The following is a 16,398-nucleotide window of genomic DNA, read 5'->3' as shown; positions in this document are numbered from 1 at the left end:
AATTTGCTCCCTCCTCTACTTTGTATCTTTCTGAAAAGCACTGTAAATAAGATATAAATAAGCCACTTCTGTTTCCAATTTGAAGTTTTCTTTGCCTAGAAAATAGGCTGGCAAACTATAACCTGCCGGCCAATTCTGGCCCATCATCCAGCCTGCCACTTGTTTTTGTAAATAAAGTTTTATCATACTCTTTTATTTATGTACTGTGGCAGAGATGAATAGTTGTGACAGAGATGTATACTCCACAAAGCCAAAAATATTTCGTATCTGGCCCTTTTCATAAAGTTTGCCAGTCCCCGGCCTATCACGTCCACCTTCCCCTCTTCCCAGCGTAACCCCTTACTTGACTAATTTCCATGTGTCCATCTTTGATGGTTGGTTTTCTCTGGCTGAAGGTTCTTTGAGAAGCCTTTTTTGATACTGCTCTCCACTCACACCACAGATAAGCTTATGTAGGTGTTCTTTCCCTCCCACAGCACTCCTCATTTTACTATAACTGCTGATTTTCTTATCTGATTCTTTCACAGGATGCATCCCTAGAGCCATTATCCTCAACACTTGCTCTGAACCACAAGTATGGTCTAGGAGTTGGGGTCTAGGAGTTGGGTAAGCCCTTAAACTAGAGGTCAGCAAACTTGCAAGCAAAATGGTCTCTGTCTCAACTACTCAAGTCTGCCATTATAGCACGAAAGCAACTACCACTTAAATGAACAGACATGTCTGTATTCCAGCAAAACTTTATTTACAAAACAGGCAGCAAGCTGGATTTGGCCTGTGGGCAACAGTTTGCTCACTCCTGCCTCAATTCCATAACTCTGAAATTCTTTACATTCCTATCCATTCCAACCAAAAATATTATCTCCACCCAAATTTACCAAAAGATTCCCGTACAAATTGCTGACATCATACCAACACTCTGCAAAGTCCCAGTGGTGATGGAGCATATACTGAAATAGAACCCCTTCCCCAGACCTACTGAGAGGTTGTACTGTCAGCAGCAATGCCGCAGCTTCCATCTACCTGGGGGACTTCACGATCAGTAGTCCCTTATTAAGATGCATTACTCTTAAAAAATAAACTTCAAGGGTTGATGTCAAAGTAAGTACTTACAATTTTGTTGGTAAGTAGCCTGCAGTGTCATCTTTATTTCTGATAATGTCATTACACTTATCAAGTGTTTGAAACACAGTGTAAGTATCTCCAATGCTATAAAGGGCTGCAAGATTTTTAGCTAACAATTTTCGTGTAGGTGGTCCAGGTGAGCTGCTTATTAATCCGGTTAATTGTTCAACAAGTTTTTTCTGTTTTTCCTTTACATCAGTCTGTTACAAAAAATAAAGAACATCATCAGTTTTTCTTATACGTATTTTCGTTACCTCTTAATCAAAATAAAAAATACTTAATGGTTAAGACACTCTAATGATTAAAATTTATATTACATTAGGCATACAACCATGAGAATCTTCAAGATAAGGAAAAGTTCAATAAGAAATGAACCATTGTTTCCTAGATTAAATATTCTCCTTCCTTCTCCTCCAATCCCAAAGTTAGCTGCCAATAAAAGTGACTATTCTAGATCCAAAAAGTTTCCACGTCAACTTACTAAGAAATAAACCAATAGTCAAAGGATGCAAAATATTGGGCGTATGGACAACTGACATCTTAGAACCCAGAAAGGCTTCCCTGTAAAAGCAAAGTGAGTAGTTCCTAAAATTACAGGTCAGTGAAGGAAACCAGAAGACCTCTGAGGAGCCCTAGGCAACAGAAAAAATATTCACATCTACCCATAATACTGAGAATTCATTCATTCATTCAAGAAGAACTTATTGTGTACTTATTACATGCCATGCACTATTCTAGGCACTGGGGAGCAACAGGGAACACAACAAAGTCTCTGCCCTCATGAAGTTCACATTCTAGTGGGGAGAGACAGCACTTAACAAATAAATGAATAGTGTGAGTTCTCACTGTTTTCTATAGATTAGTAAGAAAAGGCCTCTCTGAAAAGAAGTGAAGGTGCGAGCTACACAGATACCTAGGAGAACATTCCAGGCAGAGGGAACAAGTGCAAAGGCCTGGAGGTGGGAGCATGCTTAGCATGCTCAAGGACAGCAAGAAGGCCAGTTTGGCTGGAGCAGAGTAAGAGAGAGGAAGGAGTAGGAGATGAAGTCAGAAGGGTAGAAGAAACTAGATTCCGTGGTGCCCTAGACACCATTGTAAGAACTTTGTATTTTTTTTCTGAATGAGAGTTTGAAGCAGAGGAGGGATGTTATCTAAATGTTTTAACAGGCTCATTCTGACTACTGAGCTAAGAATACTCTACAAGGTACATGGCTGGAAGCAGATGAGCACTCAGGAAGCTGTTGCAGTAATCCAGATGAGAGATGAGGGTGGTAACAATGGAGTTAACGAAAAATAATTTAATTCTGGATATATTTAGTGGATAGAATCAGCAGGATTTGCTGATGAATATGAATTGAAGTTTTAGAAAAAGAGAGAAATCAAGAATGCCTCTAAGGTTTATGACCTGAGCAACTAGAAGGATGAAATGGTCATTTCTTGAGTTGGAGAGCACTGGAGAAAGGACAGGTTTGGGAGGGCATTCAAGAATTTGGTACTGAACACATTAACTTTGAGATGCTGTTTAGATATCCAAGATAAAGAGGTGGAGCAGGTTGTAGGATAGCTGGCAGTTATTATTGTATAGATGGTAGTAAAATTCTTAAGATTAGATAATATCATTGAAGGAGTAAGTATAGATAAATTTTTTTTAAAAAAAGAGCTCAGGACTGAGAAGGAGCCAACGAAAGAGATGAAGAGTAACTAGTGAAATAGGAAGAGCACTAAAAGCAAATACGTCTTGGGAACCACAAATAGGAAGAACTTGACACAAAGTGTGCATCAACAGTAATGATAACAATCCACTGTTAAATTTGGGTGGAGGGTATAGAGATGTTCATATTATCAGGCTTCATAATGTAAATAACTTTTTTTTTTGCTGAGGAAGATTTACCCTGAGCTAACATCTGCACCAATCTTCCTCTACTTTGTATGTGGGTCGCCACCACAGCATGGCTGCCAAAAAGTGGTGCAGGCCCACACATGGGAACCAAACCTGGGCCACTGAAGCAGAGCACAGCAAACTTGACCAATAGGCCATGGGGCCAGGCCCTAAATAACTTTTTATATACTCTTTTGCATTTTTCAATTTCACAACAAAATAAAAAATATTTTAAGTGTTTCAAGTTAGAGGATCAACTATGCCAAAAGCTGCTGATGGGTCAATTAGGACACAATAATGACCACTGGTTTGGGCAATGTGAGATCACTGATGACAAGAGCTGTTTCAGCAGAGTGGAGGCCACAAGTATCCAGTTGAAGGGGGTTAACAGAAAACAGAAACTTCTAATTAAATACTGTAAATGAATCCATGCATTAACTCTGTTTCTCTAGAAACCCTACCAAAACTATACTACAGGGTAACCAAAAAAAAAAAAGCACAAATCCACAAGGGCAAAGAAAATAGGAAAAGAATCAACACAAATAATGGAAGCCAGGTATCCCTATGGAAAGTTGAGAAGAGATCCATCTTATAACACAGAATGCTCTAAAAGTTCTTGTTTGCTTTTTGTTTTTGTTTTTTCCTAGGTGCTTATAAATGAGGGAGTGAAGCTGTGTCTAGAAATGAAGGAAATGACTGAGAGTCTATTTTACAAGTCATAAGACTTCCATATCTTGCTCCTCCATTCTGCACTAAGGGAGCTCAGGCATAGCTGCGGGCTGGGGAAACTTGCAGTGCAAACAGTGAATTAAGTGAAAGCTTACATACTGGATGTTGAAGTCCCCAGCTTTCTCCCCTAATCCCCAGAACCTAGGCAGCTAGCCATATACCCTATGACACTAGAGTACAAAAGTCTCTTCTGGGGAATGACTAGCCCAGAGAAACCTAAGATACTAACGTCAGGGGTTCCTCAAAGACCCGACTGGCCTACTGGGAAGTACAGTTAACAAACTTCACCCTGCCCAGGAAACTTTTTACTACTCATTCAAATTTGAGGAGACAGCCAAAGATGATTAGATGTCTCAGGAAAGCATCTCATTTTAAAGACAGAAAATAAAACAGACAGATAATGAAAGGCAACTTGAATAAAACAGACCATGCAGAAAGAATAGGAAAAAAAAAAGCCTATTAATAACTCCTCAGTAAAATAAGTGAAGATACGGGGATTGCTAGACAGCACTGAGGGACCACTTGAAGTTGGAGATAACAAATTTAAAGTGACAGCAGTCACATAATCATGTTTTTCTCCAGTCACATTCAACTGTCCAGGTAGAGGCATGAAGGAGGCAACAAACGGGATTTAAACGAGGTTTGGGTTTTGCCACAGAATAGAAAAAGGACAGACGAGAAATTCCCATTACAGTGTAATATTCTCAAGCTCCATAAGCGACCCAGGACCTTTCCAAAACATAATGTGTTTTACAAATCACGAACACATAATACTCTTTATTACATTAACCCAGCTGGACAAAAAGCAATACCATACCTTGTTGGCAGCAACCAAGACTTTATCAAGAAATCGCAACCATTCAAAGATAAAAACTGGTCTCTTTGCTTCCGTGATTTGAGCCAAAGCTTCTTCATTTAGCAATAAACTGTGGGCTAACTCCATTACTGAAGTTTTAAATTCAGACCTTAAATAAAGAAAGAATACCTGTAAGGATGCAACCTTGTAATGAATGCAACCACTAAGAAATGAAAAGCAAGGCTTTACTTCTCATCTCATTTGGAGGAAATCTACAACTTCTTTGAGGCAAAACCTGAGAACCTAATTTTAAAGGACAGGGGTACAAGCAAAAACAAAAGCAAATGCTTGGCGAGGAAGAATGAGTAACGGAGTGAAAGGAAAATATTTTAAAATATGTACTGCAAATAAGGCATTACTCCAGAAGACACAGGCTTAGCAAAACACATGCCCTTAACCCATTCCGTAAATGGGAAAACTGAAGCACCGAGGTCATCCACCGGCCGGGCCTGACCACCTAGCCACCTTTCTCCCTCGCCCGCCGCTCCGTGCACTGCAGCCTTCCCCTCTCCTGCAGCACGGGGCCCAGGGGGACGTCCGGGCATCCTCGCATACAGATCCCACACGGGAAGGCCAGGAGTCCTCCCACGGGGATGCGCTGGGGGCGGCCAGGTCCCCGGGCGGTCCGGGAACGCAGCCGGCAGAGGCCGCGCGCGCTGCGGGTCTGCGCGAACCCGGCGACTCCGCGGACGGGAGCGCGGCGCCGGGTCTGGGGGAAGCGCAGGAGGCCGCCGCAGGCCTCGGCAGGGTCACTCGGGCTGTCAACTCCAGGAGGCGGCAGCCTGGAACCGAGCCCGGCGCCTGAAAAGGGAAGATGCTCACTACGAACTCGATTTTCCTCCCCAGCCTTCTGAAAATGTACGAGCAGACAGGGGTGTGAGTGGGTGTCAACGGCCATGCTTTGACGGCGGACGGGAACGGCCTCACCTCCTAGTCTGCCAGGAGGCGACCAGCTGAGCTCCGCAGCCAGAAGCAGCCGCCGAGGGACCCGGATGCCCCGCCTCTCTCACTCTAGCCGGCAGGAAACGAGGGGACAGCGCGTGCGCAGAAGGCTGGTCTTGCGCAAGCGCACTAACCACGTCCTCCTAGCCCCGCCTGCCGTAGATTTTGTATTGATTCCGCACAGGGAAACACCGGCGGGAGCCGAGGCCCAGAAGTCTTGTGCAGGTGAGTGGGCGCTTGCGCAGCGCGCTGTCGCGAGCTGACGCGGGGCGAGTACAAATGCCAGGTAAGGGGTTGGAGGCGCCCGATAGAATGGTAAAGGGCGGTGATCTGTGCGCTGGCTGTAACTACCCCGTCACATCGTCTCCCACCTTCCCACTCGTGAGTGGTCGCGTCTGTGGCACGCTTGCACCCGGGAGGGACGCGAGAGGCAAGGGCTCAGTGGTGCCTGAAGGGAGTGTTTGGGACTGAGAGGCGTTTCTTGTCACCTTTCTGCTGTACATTCAACTACTTAGCTCATTTGTCCGCTTGGATATATGATGGGACTCTCAGTGTGTCTGAAGTAGCACCCTTGTTGCCACCTCTCCGCCCGCTTTCTGCCAAAAAAACAAAAACAAAAACAAAAACACCCCAGCCAAAACCCGGACGAAACCTACTACAGTCTAACTACTCTCAACAACTGGTAACTCCATTCTTCCGGATATTCAGACCAAAAGCCTTGGAGTAATCCTTGGCATCCATCTTTCACACACCACCTCCAATCATCAGCAAATCTTGTTAGCTCTACCTTCAAAATATGCCTAGACTCCAACCACTTCCACTGCTGTCGCTGTGGTCCAAACCACCGTCATCTCTGCCTGGATTGTCGCCTTGTGAAGTTTATCCCTGTGCTTGATGAGAATGGATGATGCCACAGTATATCGTAATCATAAAAAGGGAGCTTTAAAAATAATCTGTAAGCCCCTGGCACTTTAGAGCTAAATGGGTCCCTTAAAGATAATCTAATCCTATTGGCAGTAGCAAGAGCACTGAGACCTGGATTTTTTGTTGTGTTGAGCAAGTCATTTAGCCATACTGAGCCTTAATTTCTCCAACTAGAAAGTGGAACTACCTACCTACCTGACAGAGTTGTTAATGATGATTAAATGGGATAAAAATGTGTGATATACTGGGTAGGTGCTAAACCATTATGTGTAAAAATACTGTTATTAGAAATGAAGATTCTGAGCTTTAGAGACAGTGGGTGAATTACCACAAATGCTGTATATAATCTTACACATTCTTAACTTAGAATATTATAACAAAAAGAAAAATAGGCAAAACTAAACTAATGTTTCAGGATGATGAAACTATAAAGAAAAGGAAGTGATTGGAAGGGTGCAGTTGGGTAGGGGTCAAAGAGGACTCCTGGGTAGCTGACAAGGATGTGCTATTGATGATGGTTTGTATTATCTTTTGCTGTGTAACAAGTTATCCCAACATTTAGCAGCTTGAATTAACTATAAACATTTATTATCTCACAGTTTCTGGAATTCGTTAGGGATTTAGCTTAGCCCGGACTTCCTTAAGATATAGTGAAGATGCCAGCTCAGGCTGAGTCATCTGCAGGCTTGACGGGGGCTTGAGGATCCATTTCCAAGGTGGCTCACTTGTGTGGCTCCCAAGTTCATGCTGGTTGCTGACAGGAGGCCTGAGTTTCTCCCACGTGGATCTCTCCATAGAGCTACTTAAGTGTCCTCACTACGTGACAGCTGACTTTCTTCAGAGTGAGTAATCTAACTGACTTCAGAGTTAACATGATCCAGGAGCTGTTGTGTCTTTTATGGCCAAGAAGTCACACTCCATCATTTCCAGACTATCCTGTTGGTTACACAGGTCAGTGCTCTTCACTGTGGAAGGAGACTACACAAGGACCTTGACAACCAAGAGGCAGTAATCCTTGGGGGCCATCTTGGAGGCTACCACATGGTTACAAGAGTGTTTGCCTTATAAAAATTCATTAAGCCATATATTTGTTTCATGTGATTTTCTGTATTGATGATCTGTTTACAAAAATATTTTTTTGGAAACAAGATATGGTGATGTAGGGAGAAAAGTATTCTGTTATTACAAAATCATAACTATTATTAAAGCCCCTTCTTATTCGCATCATAGCTAAACATTAAGAATTTATGATGTTTGGGACACAGTGCTAGGCAGTGGGGATATAGGGGACTTGTCTTTGTGATTTACAGCCTAGTTTGGAAGATATACATATAAAAATATTAAAAACCAGTACAGTACTACTTTCTTCATCCAGGGTAATTGTCCAGTCTCTGGATTGCAGTTGACAGAATCCCTACTCAAACAAGCTTAAGTAATGAGGAAATTTATTAGCCGACATAGCTGGGAAGAGTGCTAGGTCACAGCATCAAAGAAAGAGCTACAGGAATCAGGGTCTTGGGAACTAGGGTTGGAGACTGCAACAAGTGACTACCCTTTTGTGTCCAGCTACTGGATCAGCAGCACTGGCATCACCTGGGAGCCTGTTAGAAACGCAGAACCTCAGGGTCACTCAGAATCAGACTCTGCATTTTAAGAAGATCCCGGCACAATTCATGTACATCAAGTTTGAGATGCTCCTTTCTGGATAATTATTTTATCCCTTTAAGTGCCAATAATTATGTGATTTTAACTATTTTGGATGGAAACTCTCCTCAAAATGTTCCCATATAAGTGAGGTGTTAACTATACAAGTTCCAAATGAGCAGGTTGAACAGAAAGTGCTGTAGGGAGAGGCCTGGAGTGGTCAGGACAGGTTTTGGTGAAGGAGGATAGCCTAGGCCTCGAAGGAAGGAAGTGCCGGTAGTGTGTTCAGAGGACAATGAGAAGCCCATGTGGCTTGAATAATGAATCCTAAGGGAGAGTCGAGTCAGATTATGAAGGATCTCTCCTGCTACAGTGTTAAAGTGACTGGTCCTCCACTGCCTATAGGGTAAAGTTTATTGAAGGATTTGAAACAGGCAAGTAACATGACCAGACTTAGGTTTTTAAAAAACCACTCTGGAGGAGATGTAGAGGATGGATTGGAAGAGGAGAGGCCAAAGGTAATGAGAGCAATTAGGAAGCTGTTGTAATAGTTCAGGTGAGAAAGAAATGCCCGAACTAAAGCAGTGATCGCATAGAAAAAAATGCCTGCGAGGGATATTATGGAGTAAGAATTAACATGGTTTATGAGAGGTCTAGATTGGGGAGATAGTAGTGACATTACTTTGGAAATATAGGGGATGAAGGAGGTTTGGGGTAGAAGAGAATGAGTTGTTTGGATTGTTGAGTTTGAGAGTGCCACAGAGAAAGATGTCAAAGGGCACTGGAATATGTGGTAGCACTCTAGAGAAAGGTCATGGCTGGGGATACAGAAAAGTTTATGTCCATTTTGGTAAACTAAAAAAATACTTGTTACTGTATCCTATTTGCTTTGTAGATACTGTTGCCATATGAAGTTGAACATGGCAGAAGACGACGACTATATGTCTGACGTCTTCATTAATGTCCAGTAAGTAAATGTGTACACCTCATGTAAGGGCATGTGTAAGACAATAAGGTAGACTCTTGAGCAATGATACTGATTTTAAGTGTGAGCTTGGAAAGTTAGTCTTACTGCTTTATGCACACCACCTGCGTGTCAATACAAAGATACTAGGAGCCTCTTCTTCCCTTTTAATGCTAAGCGTTTTACTTCTGCCCTTCATCTTTTTTATTCCCCTCTTCCAAGGAAATTTACTCTTTTCCTTTATTTCATCGTATTGTCTCTTCTAGCTACCATTCAGCTTGGCTCTTTATTGTTGCCAACTTCCTGGAAAAATTAGTTTGGACTTACTATTTCTAACTTCAACTCTATACTTTCTGTAGTTTCCTACAATCTGACACCAGCCTTCATCATTTTTACTAAAGCAGCCATTCTCAGAGGCCACTGATTATGTTCTAATATCAAGGATAACAAAGTTGATCATAAAGGTAGTGCTGAAATATTGTGTCAAGTGAGTAAGTAGCAAAGTTATGAGAAAACTTCATGTACTCATCTAGAATAACTTTTTCCCTTATTCTTCAGAGAAGATATCAGACCAGGATTGCCAATGCTGAGGCAAATCCGAGAAGCCCGTAGAAAAGAAGAAAAGCAACAGGAAGCTAATTTGAAAAACAGGCAGAAGAGTTTAAAAGAAGAAGAGCAAGAAAGACGTGACGTTGGGTTGAAGAATGCCCTAGGCTGTGAAAACAAAGGGTTTGCTTTGCTCCAAAAGATGGGATATAAAAGTGGTCAGGCCCTTGGCAAGAGTGGTGAGTCACATCTGGAAATAAACAGCTGTTCCTAACCACCAGATGGTGATGTATTGATGTGTACCAGTGACGACTCTTTAATCTGTATCCATCTACACAGAAATTAAAACAACTTAAGCTTCCTAGTCTCTTACGTACTAACAAACTTTACAGAGAACTTTCATCTTCCCACATCCGCTTTAGACAGCCATGTGCCGTCAAGAGCTGCTTATCAGCCCAGCTCAGCCTTGAAGGCTTTAACAAGTGGAATGGACGAGGCTTACAATGGAGGCAGCAGCTAAGAGTGGTGACAAGTGAAGGGTTGAGAAATACAATGGTCAGAGGATAGAGAAGCAACATTGAAGATGATGTCGGCACTCTGCCCTGCTTGCTCTGGACCTGTGGCGGCTGCCTGAATGACCACCCAGTTGGAGAAGCTCACTTCTCACCTCTGTTTAGGAAGTGAGACTGTTAAGATGTAAAGGCCGTATATTTATAGTAGTTTCTGTCAGCTGTTTTTCTTTTCTTCTCTCCTTTATGGTGATGGCTTTGAACTTCACTTAGCAAGGCTGTCGCTCTCTTAGACGTCTATCAGTGTTTAAAACTCTGCCTTCGGGTGGCATAAGAGGCCATGGGTCAGCCTTATTGAGGACTAGGTATTTGAAGGCAAGGGAGGTAGCTGCTTATAGAGTATTGATGTTCAGCTTTCAGTTCTGAATACCATAAAAACTGGAGGGGATATGTATAGAACATTGTAAAGTTGCATGCTATGCTTACCTGTCGTTTGAGGAAGAATTTCTGAAGTAGTTTGTATTTTGTTCTCTTTTTTAGGAGATGGTATTGTTGAACCAATTCCTCTCAACGTCAAAACAGGTATGTATTTTTTAGCATATTTACCAGTAATAATAACTTATACTTAGATCTATCACATATATTTGCTCAATAAATATTTTTTTTATGGTGGTACTCTTACAGTTCTTATCATAGGAAGCCCTCAATAAAATGTTTGTTAGTTAAACTTCTAAACCTTATAAACTAAAAATAAAAGTAAGTTTTAGTGAATATAAAATAAAATTTAAGTCATAAATATGGGGAGAAATTATTGTAATTATTGAAAACAAAAAGCTATTTTTTCCCATTAAAATATCCTAAAAGTATTCTGAGACAGATTTATCCATTGTGTTTTTCTTAATACTTCAGATGAATGCAAGAGAAAAAATATGTTTTATTTGTTCATCATATTTATATGAAAGTATGACAGTTGATACTATTTTCCTGATTTAAAAAAATCTGTATAGTATTACTACTATCTTATTAGATCAGACAGATGATCTTTGTAAACATCAAATTGTGTGTTTGGGTCTTTTAAAAAAATCTCTAGTGTGTTTTTCCTGTCATTCTTTCCAATTGATTTTGAGGGATTGTATTCAAATTAGAATTGCATTCAATTTGTAAATATTTAAGTTGTCAAGTTTTGAAGTATAAGTAAGTTTCTCATCAGCGTTATCTGTTTGAACAGGGAAAAGTGGCCTTGGGCATGAGGCATTATTAAAACGGAAAGCAGAGGAAAAATTAGAAAGCTACAGAAGAAAGATTCACATGAAAAATCAAGCTGAAGAAAAAGCTGCAGAACAATTTCGGTAAAACTTTGAGCTGTTTTTGTGGTATGTTTTCTGGCACTTCAGCTTCTAAAATGGATAAAGAGGATATAGACCTTTAGTATATGACTTTTTCTTTCAATTAGAATGAGACTTAAAAGTAAGCAAGATGAAATGAAGCTAGAAGGAGATCTTAGAAGAAGCCAGCGAGCCTGTCAACAGTTGGATACTCAGAAGGCAAGCCTTTCACCTGTTTTCAGTTTGGTAAAGTGTTTTGGCACCCAGTGTGATTTGCCATGTGTATATCAAAAAAAAAAAAAAAAAGAACTCCAAATCTGGTATATCTAGCCTTCTACCCATTAAAGCTCTTATTTAACATGCACTACTGATCTATGATAGTTGATACAATAATGACTTGATTACTGCAAGAACCTGTATAGTCTGAATTATCCAATAAGGGTTCAGTAATATTTTTACATTTAATTGTTCTCTGCTTATTTGAATATTAATTGCTCAGAGCTAGTATGTGTGGAAATTCTGTTCACCAGAATATTTGATTAGCCAGAATAGCCTATTTTCAGTCCATATTTAGTATCTCCTGTGTGTCTAACTAGTAAAATCATAGTAGAATACTATCTATTTCATTTGAACATTTCTTAAAAACATTTTTTAAAAATTACTTTTATTTTTTATTTTGATGTTTCAAGTACCATCAAATTAAAATGACTCCATTTAAAGTCCCAAAAATGTTTGTAAAATTTCCCTCATATATAAATAGATTGCTGGAAGCAATCTCTCACTTTTCTCTATTTTCATAGCACTTAATTTTGAATGTGTGTCATAACACTTAAGATTTCCTAGCTTGGGGCCGGCCCAGTGGCGCAGAGGTTAAGTTAGCATCTTCTGCTTTGGTGGCCTGGGGTTCGCCGGTTCGGATCCCGGGTGTGGACCTATACACTGCTTGTCAAGCCATGCTGTGGCAGGCATCTCAAATATAAAGTAGAGGAAGATGGGCACAGATTTTAGCTCAGGGCCAGTCTTCCTCAGCAAAAAGAGGAGGATTGACGGCAGATGTTAGCTCAGGGCTAATCTTCCTCAAAAAATTAATTTAAAAAAAAAAAAGATTTTCTAGCTTATATGTATTATTTTATACCCATTAAGCTATTTATACCCATAGCTTATTTTCCGTACCAGACTGCCAGCAACTTAGACACAATGTTCTAATTGGGTTTTGCATCCCCAGAGTTCATAGTACAGTGCTTTCCTCTTGAAGCAGCACTCAGTAAATATTTAATTGAAAGATTGAATACTTGTTGACATGAACATGCTTGTGATAGTCTTATGTTTAGCTATGTTTAATTGGGAATAATTCTACATTTTCAGAATATTCAAGTTCCCAGGGAGGCATGGTACTGGTTGAGGCTTGAGGAGACTGAAGAAGAGGAAGAGGAAGAAAAAGAACAAGATGAAGATGAATATACGAGTGAAGATTTAAGTGTATGTTTTGGCACGAGCTCCTTGAGCAGGGTGTCTCAGCCGTGGCACCATTAACGTTTTGAACTGGGTAACTTGTCGTGGGGTGCTGTTCTGTGCGCTGTAAGATGTCTAGGAGCATTCCTGGCCTCCACCCACCAGATGCCAGTTTCACTTCCCCCTTGTGACAACCAGAAATGTCTCCAGACATTGTTAAATGTCCCCTGAGGGAAAAATCACCCCTAGTTCAAAACCACCGCATTATAGGTTTATGTTATTAACGCCAAATCAAAGCTTCATATAATTTTTCCCTTTAGTTTCAATTTACCCTCTCACCTCAGCTTAGGTTTGGATGATGGATTACCTACAAATGGAAATTACTTTAGTTTTGACCTTGTTTCCTGTTAAACTTCTGGAAATGATTCTAATGAGTACCTCTCTCCTCCACCCGTAAATAAAGCAAAAAAACACGATGCAGAGGAAGGGAGATTATTCAAGAAAGGAATACACATTTCTGTGGTTACATGTATATAAGAATGTTGTGGGAAACATTTACAGTTTGAAAAACCTATGTTCCACTAAACTGGGAGACCACTGATGAGAACTTTAATGGCAAAGAGAAGCACCTCATCCCATCTAGGGGAGGTAGATTCTTTGAAAGTAGAAGGGGTCTTTGCAGGATGCTGATTATAAAAGAGCCAGCCAAAGCCTATTTTCTAAATGTTAGCAAGTGGTTTCTGTTGTTTCTGGCAGACTTGTGAAAACATCAGGGTGGCTTGTAAACTGGGACATGTTCTCATATATTCTGCCCTTGGCCTCTCTCCTAAGTGGTTGAGAGTGTAGCAAACATTTACTGCCCTGGGCTAATTTAGTTTGATCCAGGAGATCAGAAAACCAAGATTCTGTTCAGTGTGAGTTATTAATATGCTTGTGTCCTCTATCTAGGTACTGGAAAAATTACAAATATTAACAAGTTATTTAAGAGAAGAGCATCTGTATTGTATTTGGTGTGGAACAGCCTATGAAGGTAACAAGATACTGTATACTTTTTAAAAATATTGTACACAAGTGCTTTTTGATTTTTAACTTTGGTCTTTTTGTAAAAATCACATTTCCAGTAGACAATGGAAATTTCTTATTCCATCTAAATGTCAAGCAGGATTAATGTCTTAAAGAAATAGTGGTTATAGAAATAATTGAGGCCTTACTAAAGGTGTTTTTAACTTTTCAGAAACTGAATGTGTAGAAGGGAGTTTTTCAGTTCTATTTCAAAAGAAAGAATTTCCTAATCACTTGAGGATGATGAATTTTTTTTCATGATTTTTAAAGATTCTTTCTTCACCTAAAGATACTTGAAGGAAATATTAAGTTTTTAGGACTAATTTTTATGTAGTTAGAATATTGTCCCTGAACCATAAAAATCAGAATGTTGAAATCCACTCCATTTTTTTTTTTTTCATTGTAAGGAAAGAAACGGTTTAAAACTTGCCAGATGTCTTGTAGAGCCACGGCTTTCCCTTTTAACACAGTTGCTGAAGCTGGCTAGGCTAAACTTGAATTGAAGGACTTTGTACTTGAGAGTGAAGAATTTTGGTTGTTATTTTTTTTATCTTTTCCTGGTTTGTTTAGCAGAGTAAGCAGCAAACACAACTAAAAAAATATGTTATGTTGAAATAATTTTCTAGAATAGTTTACTATATAACTTGTATTAATCTTTCATTTTTATCACATAAATTACAGATAAAGAAGACCTGTCTTCAAATTGCCCAGGACCAACTTCGGCAGATCACGACTGAGATTATTCTCAATAAAGTAGAAACTTGGAAAATGTTATTGTTTCCTAAAGATAGACAATTGAGCTGTTAGAATTCCCCAATTTTTGATGCCAGTAAAGAAAGAGGGGCTTTGTATGTTTTGTTCTTTTTGTACTTTGGAAACACTTTGTTCACTGACTTCAAACAAATAGTGGAATGCTATTTCAGAACACAAGTATCATAGACATGGGAAATTACCATTTATGACTCCATTGTGATGCTTATGGGGTTTAAGGACATCAACAGGTAACTCTCTTATTCCCCTCTTCACTTCAGAAAAGAGTGAGAAATAAGACATGGGAGTTAGAGAGATGCAAGCTATCAGCTTTATTATCGATGAAGCTGAACTAGAGACCAAGGTTGACTTGTTCTCCAGTGAGGCTCCCTAATGTATCTCCCTGGGCAGAGGGATCTGCAGACCTCTGCCTTGCAGGGACAGAGCCCAGCTTTGCATTCTGAGACCAGGGAGCTCTGACACCCACCACGGGCTGGGCCACCCATGCTCAGTTCCTTCTCCCAAAATCACTCATCCGTTAAGACACCTCTCTGTTGAGAGGGAATGAATGAGGGTTCACAGAGCTGCTTTCCACACTTCTCTCTCCTAAGGAGCAAGAGGAAGTTCCCTCCGTTCCACGCAAGCATGAGGAGAAGGGGAAAAGTATTCCCCTCAGTAAGACTGATGTCCAAGGCAATCAACACTACTTAATTCTAATCAAGTTGTTTTAGAAACAAAAATAATTATGATACTTCTGGTAAAATAGTGAGTTTTCATGGCAATGTGTATATCCATTGTAAGTGATCTATTGCACATTGTGGCTAAAGAAACTTAACAGTTGGGGTAACCTTAAATACCAGGTGATCCAACTAGTTACTGAATTTGGGAGCCCCTTGCCAACAGTCCTAGCAGGTGGTAATCCAACCTCTGCCTGTATTCCTCCAGGAATATATTTACCCAGAGAGCTCACTGCCTTAAAATGGAGCATTCCATTGCTGGGTACCACTAAGTGATTTTTAAAGTTATTTTTCTCTCTTACGCTGAAATCTGCTTTCCTGTAATTTAATCAACTACAGCTAAGGACATAACGTGGCACAGCTCTAAAGAGCTCCACTCAAGGTTAGGTATCAAAATCATGAACTTTTTTCAAAGTTCACAAGCTCAGGTGCCTCCCTAGTGATTTTGGTAAGCACTTGTAGATGAGAGCTAGTGCTATAGGTTAAACGTAGAGCAGTCCTGTTCTCAGATGGAGTTGTAACCACACCTGTACAGTTTTACAGCTCATCTTTCAGAGCACTGAGCAAGAGATCACATTCTTCCTTTTAATAGAAGCAGCATACACGAGAACAAAGCAAAAGATAACCTACACGTGCACAAATTAAGATAATCAATAGTACAACTTGTATTAGCCTCTGACCTAATAAGATCTAATTCACTTGTTCTCAAGTTTAACTTGGGGAGCTATAAAAAATGATAATACAAAGCTCCCACCCCCAGAGATTCTGATGTAGTTGGTCACTGTGGCCTGGGCATCACTACCTTTGATTGTAAGATGCAGCAGAGTTTGGAACCACTAACCTCGTTAACTTCTGGGCTTGTTCTTCATTCAAAAGATGAATCATTATTTTTATGAATATAAATAGAAATATAAAATATTGGCATTTATATAGTTGGATAATACTGTTTAATATTTA

General features: G+C 40.2%; 2 protein-coding genes across 17 annotated transcripts in view; one reads left to right on the top strand and one right to left on the bottom strand.

The window, feature by feature from the left end:
• The window catches only part of HEATR5B (HEAT repeat containing 5B), a 107,746-nt gene extending 102,115 nt beyond the window's left edge, over window positions 1–5,631 (bottom strand). Inside the window, exons 1-3 of one of the 5 annotated variants that reach the window (XM_023619227.2) lie at window positions 5,514–5,631; window positions 4,548–4,695; window positions 1,111–1,322 (exon numbers count right to left, since the gene is read on the bottom strand). In XM_023619227.2, the coding sequence (XP_023474995.2) occupies window positions 1,111–1,322; window positions 4,548–4,673 (338 nt within the window). In that variant the 5' untranslated portion in view covers window positions 4,674–4,695; window positions 5,514–5,631. Of the gene's footprint in view, window positions 1–1,110; window positions 1,323–4,547; window positions 4,696–5,408 lie in introns of all 5 variants that reach the window. The other 4 variants (XM_023619228.2, XM_014731202.3, XM_070236438.1 and 1 more) reach the window with 4 other exon arrangements.
• Window positions 5,236–14,805, top strand: GPATCH11 (G-patch domain containing 11). 12 transcript variants are annotated; one of them, XM_023619235.2, is made up of 10 exons: window positions 5,278–5,753; window positions 7,052–7,294; window positions 8,992–9,063; window positions 9,619–9,845; window positions 10,656–10,697; window positions 11,344–11,464; window positions 11,569–11,659; window positions 12,806–12,919; window positions 13,841–13,922; window positions 14,636–14,805. In XM_023619235.2, exons 3-10 carry the CDS (start codon window positions 9,005–9,007, stop codon window positions 14,689–14,691), a joined length of 792 nt encoding a protein of 263 aa, XP_023475003.1. In that variant the 5' UTR covers window positions 5,278–5,753; window positions 7,052–7,294; window positions 8,992–9,004; the 3' UTR covers window positions 14,692–14,805. The 12 variants fall into 12 exon arrangements, with proteins under 12 accessions (XP_023475001.1, XP_023475003.1, XP_070092544.1 ...); XM_070236439.1 differs by having other exon boundaries at window positions 5,657–5,753; window positions 7,250–7,403; XM_070236445.1 differs by having other exon boundaries at window positions 5,669–5,753; window positions 9,619–10,286.
• Window positions 14,806–16,398: the final 1,593 nt, after the last annotated feature.

Source organism: Equus caballus, chromosome 15, assembly GCF_041296265.1.
Source record: "Equus caballus isolate H_3958 breed thoroughbred chromosome 15, TB-T2T, whole genome shotgun sequence".
In the NCBI taxonomy this organism is placed as follows: Eukaryota; Metazoa; Chordata; class Mammalia; order Perissodactyla; family Equidae; genus Equus; species Equus caballus.
This window is presented reverse-complemented; position numbering and strand designations above follow the sequence as displayed.